Source organism: Meleagris gallopavo, chromosome 5, assembly GCF_905368555.1.
Source record: "Meleagris gallopavo chromosome 5, MGAL_WU_HG_1.1, whole genome shotgun sequence".
NCBI lineage: Eukaryota > Metazoa > Chordata > Aves > Galliformes > Phasianidae > Meleagris > Meleagris gallopavo.
Window position 1 is genome coordinate 17099743 of NC_139408.1, and position 7758 is coordinate 17107500.

General features: G+C 42.5%; 1 protein-coding gene and 1 long non-coding RNA gene across 4 annotated transcripts in view; one reads left to right on the top strand and one right to left on the bottom strand.

Moving 5' to 3' along the window:
- The first annotated feature begins 258 nt into the window (after positions 1 to 258).
- LOC146544264 (uncharacterized) overlaps positions 259 to 7758 on the top strand; it is a 9204-nt gene continuing 1704 nt past the window's right edge. For 2 of the 3 annotated variants that reach the window (XR_014883466.1, XR_014883464.1), the window contains exons 1-2: positions 259 to 397; positions 4718 to 4810. This is a non-coding gene — a long non-coding RNA (uncharacterized LOC146544264). Of the gene's footprint in view, positions 398 to 4714; positions 4811 to 7758 lie in introns of all 3 variants that reach the window. The other variant, XR_014883465.1, reaches the window with a different exon arrangement.
- The window catches only part of FGF4 (fibroblast growth factor 4), a 5279-nt gene continuing 1824 nt past the window's right edge, over positions 4304 to 7758 (bottom strand). Inside the window, exon 3 of the mRNA XM_031553376.2 lies at positions 4304 to 6824. Coding sequence (XP_031409236.2) covers positions 6648 to 6824 — 177 coding nt within the window. The 3' untranslated portion in view covers positions 4304 to 6647. The remainder of the gene's footprint in view (positions 6825 to 7758) is intronic.

Below are 7758 nucleotides of genomic sequence, written 5' to 3' on the forward strand. Positions count from 1 at the left end.
AGAAATAAGGAGAAGAGCAACCAAGGTCATTTTCCTCAGGGCTGTGGCAAAGCCGCAATGAACTGTAGCAGATGTTATGGCCGTGCTTCCTTGAGACTTGATGTGGGCCGCACCTGCGTACCCGCAAGGGCAGTGCCATTCCTGGAGCTCGCTCTGTGGGCAGCCCCAGGTCATCGCCCTGGTGTAACAGTATGCGGCACTCCGGCATCGGAGCCATTATCTGAAAGAAGTACCAGCCAGGAGACAGAGCACGGGCAAGACGCCAGCCCAAGTGCATCAGTTAATGTGTAACTCATCATGCGCCAGCTCCTGCCCGCGGCAGTACCGAGTGCTTGGTGGCAGGTATCGGAGCAGGATCTGGCATGGGAGGAGAGTGACAGGGAGCTGCACCCCAGAGGTAATGTGAAGGCATGGGGAGGGAGAGAAGAGGAGAGGGTATGCAAGCCCAGCAAAGCGTGGCCCTCACACTGGAGGGTGCCCAGCTGGAGAGACCTGATTGGTCTTACCAGGCTGTGAGATGGGAGATGGACAGCAGACGCAACGGGGCTGGGAATCAGCACAGATGTGGGCATGGGCAATGTGGCCAGCAGGGGCAGGCTCCTGTGGAGGCCACTTGCCCTGCTGTGCTGCTGGGTGTGAGGTGGTGCCTACTCTGGGAAAGGGCTCTGGGCATGTGGATCATATTCTAGAAGAGGTTTGTCTGACAAAAGGTCCAAGATTTCACGCGTGGCTGAGTACCCAGGCTTGTAGAGTTGCTTTAATGAGGTTCCCAGGAGGTTCGGGTCTCTGGTGCCTAAGGGGTGCTGGTCCCACAGGTGTTACTCCCTTCCTTCCCACAAGCACCCTCATCCCCAGTGACATTAAACAGCTGTACTGGTCCCAGCTAACATTACAAACACTTCTTGAAGGCACTAGAGGCAAACAGATGTAGCTGTGGAGATAATGAGAAAGGATGTAAATAGAAACCTCACCAGAAACCACGGAGTTTTACCAAGTGGCTTTGACACTTACCGAATACCTTTAAGCTGATAAAGATCTGATTTGTACTTCAGAGGTAACCTGATTAGCAACCAGTTTGAATCTGGAATATGTAAATTGGTACAAACATCACTAAATCACTTTCTTTAACTTATATGAAGTAGTGTGAATGAAGGACAGCGAAGGTCAACACAGCCTGGGGAGTCACAGAGAGTGAGTGTTCCTCTATCTATCCACAGTAAAATAGTATGATTAGCAATAACATATAATTGTATATGCACACATGCAATGACACTGGAAGGTTCCCAAGGTCAAACCAGCACTCAGTTTAAGAAAAACTGAAAAAAACTTGCATATTCAACTGAAGTGTGGTTGTGCATCATGCTTTTAGCTAGGAGACTAGCCCAGCACAAACCAGTTACCGAACAAGTGCCAATTCCTAGTTTTTTTTCTCTTCAACTAGAAGGTGTATGGCTTACTGATTGCATGCCCTGAGGAAATACCTGCTTGTTTTCTCACAAGCTTTCCGTAACTATCACAAGTTCAGTACTTTTGTTTTTCACAAATATCAATTATTTTCTGACATAATACTAAAAGATGTATTTTGAACATCATTTAATGGTATCTTGGAAACTGGGAGTAAAAGCATTAGTATTGGTGTCAAAAAGGTACAGTAATAAAAGCTGCCTAGATTGAAACATTCACAGCAAGATGTTTGCTAGTGCTAGACATTTCCCAGGGCACCACACAGATGCAGCTGGATTCAGTTTTGGGTGCTTACCATTCTTGAACCGCTTTGTGGTATCCTGTTGGGCATTCCAGAAGGAAGGGCCAGACCATTTGTTGCTCCTCATTGTTGGCATTGCAGGTAAGCTGGTGGCAGGGGTGACAGTAACATCTTATTCTTCAGTGTGACACTGCAATTTTCTTTTCTCAAAAACCTTAAAAAGGAAAAAAGTCAATCTGCTCGATAGACATTGCAAACCATCGTTTTAACATACGGTGTGATTTATGATATTAGAATCACTTCTAATCACTTGTTTTATATCAAGTGATTATTGAGCCTTAAGTCACTGACTGTAGTTGCTTCTTGGCATGATATTTAGCTGTTTTTTTGTTTTTGTTTTTTTAAGCAAACAAATTTAAAAACAGGGCAGGGTAATATTTCTCACTTGAGGTCTGTAAATTATGGCTGGTGTGCAGGAAACTGGAATTGTGCTGTGCTTCCCTTTTATATGCTGTATCACCTGAAAGCAGTGAGGTATTGCAGTCCCTCAGAACCCCATCCCTATTTAGATCACTTGGTAGAAAACAACAATAATTTGTCACACAAAGGGAGCTGCAGTGCTTCAGGGAATGCCTTTTAACTCCCTTGCTGAAGTGCTCGCTAGTTTTTATCGAAAGCCTCCTCAGCCCTTAACAGACTCTCTTTAATTGGTCACTTGCATGGCCAGTTAATACACCGCAGTGGAAACCAAGTGGTAAAGTGTGAACAACCGAAACTGGAACTATGAACTTGGTGACTGCTCTGAATGTTGTGGCTATTTATATACAAGGCAGTGTTTTGTCATGCTGATTTTTATTAGCACAGATTAGATACAGGCAGCTCAGAGGATGCCACAGAGGAGTCAGGGCCATGTGGAAGGTGCCAGCCCATAAACAAGTGACAGGGCAGGGAGCCCGCTGCAGCCTTTCTGCAGGCAGGCAGGGCACTGCACTGCGCTGCCCTGGGACTTCTGCCAGGAGCCAAGCTGGCACAACTCCTCTTCTTTGCCTGACAGGACAGGCTGGGCCATCACAGACAGGGCTAATCCTGCATCAGGAAAGATTTTCAGTTGTTCTGTGCAGGGAAATGTTTGTTGGAGGATGCCAGAGGCACCAGGAGTGCCTGGAGCACTGCAGAGCTCTCGGGGATTTCAGAAATGTTGCAACGCATGATGTATCAGGGTCCTTTTTGAGGCATTGGAGCTGATTATCAGCTTTGATGCGTTACTTTTATTACCTCCAAAGGCAATGGGAGGAAAGCTGACAGCAGTGGAGCAAAAGTGAATGCCAGAGGAGAAAGAACATTTCTCTAGCTCTCTCCGTAACATCTTTTGGGGTGGGACTATACATGAGGTGCTGGTACTCCACCAAAGCCATACTCTGAAATTTCACCTTCCTGGCAGCTAAGCCTTAGGATTTCTCTCTAAAACAATTTTAAAATCATAATTGGATGTCTCCCCAAGGCTAAAACAATGTTATGTCCAAAACTGTAACTTTTGGTTAAAATTTGGGAAGACCTGGCAGTGATAAATTTACATCTGTTTACAAAAAGAAAAAAAACCAAACCAAACAGTTAATTGTGAAAAAATGATCATGTGTCTCCGTACCTATTTATTTTGGTTCTACTTATAGGAGCAGCTATACTTGTCTGGTTTTAAAAAAGCCACCTGTGCTACATTCATGAAGCCTGTATGACTTTAGAAAGAAATTAGTCTTGCTCAAAGTAGAGCCAGAAAATGAAGTGAAAAAATCTGTATCTTGGGATCGTGCAGCAGAGTAAAAACTCCTTTTGTCAGCAAGGAGTGTGAGTTCAAACCTGAATATTGCCATTGCCATAACATGTCCTTCCTTAGTCCAGCAAAAGGGAAGGCCTTGAGTCAAACCACAAGATTTGGCTGTGTGCTTGTGCATGTACAAGTGCATACGCATGAGTGTTTATAAATAAAAGTCGAGAAATCTTGCCATAAGGCATACTACAAAGCACTTTGTACTTTTATACAACGGTGTGCATATAATTGGTAACAGTAGAAGGAGACTATCTTAAATCAAACAGGTAATCAATCCTAGAACCTCTTGCATCAGTGTGCAATCTTTCTTTGCAGCAAGAGAGACAGCAGCAATCTCTAAAACCAAGGAAAAGGCAATCTGGTTTCACGTGTAAGGCTAATATCCAGCAACATAAACTCCAAAACTGGTTTGTGCTTCTGATCGCTAATATGAGACGCTGCATGAAAAGCTGTTGTCATTAATACAAGCGTGAATACTAATCTGTGGCAGATGCCAGCATGTGTATCTATTACAGAGCTTACCAAGCTGGGCTTTCCTGGACAATTTCCAACCTCTCCAGGGTGAACTTTAGCTGAGTAAGAAATCCAGATTGTCATTCGTGAAGTATCTGGCAGAGGTGCAAATGCTTCCTCGTCTTTGGGAAAGTGAAGTAGCAGCTCTAAATTTTTCTCTGTAGGACACATTCCTTTCTAAAGAGTTAAAATCAATTCCAGGGTGCCATACACTGTAAACATTTATCATTTATTGTGCATTTAAATGTGCACAGCACATACACCACAGTCTTGAACAGCACCTGTATAAAACTACAGACAGATTCTGGTAAATGGTGAAAACTCATACCATGTAACATTGTCATCTAGGTTTTAGCACAATATTTCAAAGTTACAACAACTACCTCTGAACATATCTTATGTGAGGCTCTCAGTTGTGGATTTTGATGGCGTGAAAAGTGACAAAGAACCATTCCCAGGGAAACTTTTTGTGATTTTGCTGTCTGAATCCTAAAACAAAATCATCCATTAGCAGAGGTAGCAGTGATAATTACACAATGATTGCTCACATGCAGAACGCATAGAAAGTAGAGAAATCCCCCAAATTACAGAAAAAAAAATCTTTAGGCGTGATATTTCCAAATCTCCCCGATTTGGCTTCCTGTTTTTAAACTGTATTTTTGCTTTGGCAGCAGCTGGCTTAAGGTGTGGTCCTGGTCTGCTCTGGTCTCACTGAACTTTGGCAAGTAGATTTTGTCTTCAAGGTCATGTGTAAGCAGAGAATAGAGGTAAGTCTATATGATTCCAATAGAACAAATACTTTCTTGTAGGAATGTAAGAGGAAAAAAATAGCTGAACTCAAATTACCCACGGCCTTGAGACTTGCATGTAGCCAGAAATGGCTAGTTTAGGTGGGAAGATGATCTGTAAACATCCTCTAATTCATTAAACATTGTGGTTAGTCCTGGTTACAACTTAACATATTGATGCCACGAAGATGGCGTATCACTTAAAGAGGAGAAAGAAAGAACAAAGGAAAAAATGGATCCTTTTAAAGATTCCGCCATAATCATACCTGATTCTTCCTTCATCGCGTTAGAGACATGAGTTACTCTTGCAAAATGCATAAAGAAAAATATAGGGTTACTTGATGACGATATGGTACTGCAGCCTGACAGCTGTCTGCAAATATTTTCACCATGATTATCCTTACTAAAAGTAAATCACTGGGTAAAGATAGCTCAAACGTGACAAGGCTCAAATAGGATGCAACTGACTCTATCTTGAATACTTTTGGCTACATATGGAAAAAAAATAGAGATTTGGGATTACAGCAATTGTTCCCCGAAGCCCTCCTCCAACATTATAAGACGAAGCAGAAAAGCGTGTACCTTCCATGCAGATTTTGTTAGGAGGTTGGCTTTGAGAGTTAGTGAGGTAGAAATTAATCAACTTTTTTAGGGAATGAGACAGGAAAAAAAAAAAAAAGCAGCATACTACTTCTTCCAAAATACTGCACCAAAAATAATAAATAGTACAAAACAACCTCAGTTACTTGTAATCAATCTAAATTCTCTCTATGGAGCTTGCATTTCAGTGAACCAGCAAATGACTTTGTCTTTTCAAAGCGTATGAGTATTACAATGTGTTTGGTGTTTTTTGTTTTTTGGGTTTTTTTTTTTGCAAATTTTGACAAATGCGTGTAGTCTCCAAATGTGAGAGGGAAGTTGATTTGAATGAAGTATAATCTGTTCATCATAGTACGTGCCCCAGTGCGCTCACTGGGGGAGGAACAGACAATTTGTTCACCTAATATGAAGCAATCGTATCAAATGCAGTGTCCATTAAGGGCCGCAAAAATATGATGCTCCTGTTTATCTAAATAGAAAAGAAAATAAAAAGCCCGCTGAGTTTATATAGGTGCTTAAACCTCTCCGCTGCTTGGCAGCTCTAAGACTGACTGCAGGAAAGTTCAAAGTTCAGCACCAGCAGATCTAAAAACAGATTTGTGGGGCAGCTCTTCAGCACCGCACTTTCTGCACTGAAGTAAACCGATACCATTCCAATTAAATAGCAACGCTGCACAAAGGAGGTCAGGCATTGTGTGTGGCTCCGCGCCGGCATCCCACCCAGGCACCTCCGTGCTGCTCCTTCTCAAAGGCCAAGAGCTTCTCTGGGAGTCGTGGGGGTTTTGAAAACACAGAGGGGAACAAAGCCAACATAGCAAACAAATACATGTACAATAGACGCTATACAACACGCCAACAGTGCAAAATGTTGTAATGTAGTAGGAATTGAGTGTCACCGGTTATAGAACACGTAGTAGCAGCACACCTGTGATAACTTAGGAAACGAATTAAATAAACCACAAAGCAGAAGTCTCCTACTGTTGCACCATGAAATGAAATACCTAGGCTTGGAGGTTTGTTTTGTTCTCAGGAAAAAAAAAAAAAATCAGAACTATAAATAAATTTAGTGGCAATATATACAGATTTAAATAATTAATTTAAATATCTTACACCTACTCTTGCATAAAACTCTCCAGTAAAAGTGCACCACGTTTCTTTTTTCCCAAACGTGTTCTGAGTCTTTCCCTGTGCTGAGGTAGGTCGGAAGGGAGATGTCTCAGATTCTAGGAAGAAAATGTGTCACCGTCATTGTGGGAGAAACTTTATTGCCTTTCTTTGTTCTTCCATTTTTGCTCAGGGCTATGTACATCCCAGGATAAATCCTAGATTCGTAAGCATTGTAGTTGTTTGGCAGGAGGATCTCTTTGAATTTGCACTCATCATTGAAATGGGTCTGAAATGAAAAGGAAAGAATGAGAGGGAAGGAATTTTAAACATCAGGTGCAGAAACAGTCTTGCTACCAGGTGTAGTAGGTGTGCTGCAGGAAAAGGTGCAGCTGACATGCCCCCCTTAGTAATCTTTTGAAGTGGTCGTCCAAAGGAAGCTTCAAATAACATTCAGACAATTATTAAGGGTGCTGCTTCCTAGCCAGGCACAGACACGTGGAGGACAGAAGGACACTCTGTAGTACTGTCTTGCTTCTGAGAGAAAGAGGACCATTTAACAGAGGGCACTGCCATCAGGAGTGACCCAGGTGCAGTTCTGCTGTCCTGCCCTGCTCATCATCTAGCTCGGCTGATGAGCTTTTCCCATAAAAACGAAGGGGAAAAGAAACTTTCAGACACCAGGGAATGAGAGTTATGAATTTCAACCAGTGCTTATGTCCTCGTGTCAGAGTGCAACGGCTCACTGATATTTCTGAGTCTACATATTGGTAAATTTACTTAGTTCCCAAAGCAGTGGTTGTCCTACCAGCAGTGAATTCTATGAGAAGCTTCAGAAAAAATCTGAATGTTAGCACTTTCCCATGTTGTTTGAAGGGAAAGAGGTATTTTTAAAATGCTCAGAGTGGACAGTGTTTTCAAAATTGAAGGAAGGGTTTAGATTTACCTGTGTTAATGGATCAGGAAGACAGAGCTGACAGAAGGCATGCTTCTAGTAAAGGGGTTTCACATGCAAGTACAAAGAGGGACAGGGACAGGTGTTGCAGGTGTGTCATATGGAGAGTAACAAATGAGGTCATCTCTTGTTAGTGGGCAAATCTGATGGTTTTGTTCAGCTTGCCAGGCTGAACACTGCAATGAGAATTGCTTTATCCAGGACACCAAAGCAGCATATTGTTTCATTTAGGCTTGGCACAAAGGGAGCTTTTGCACTTTGATGACTA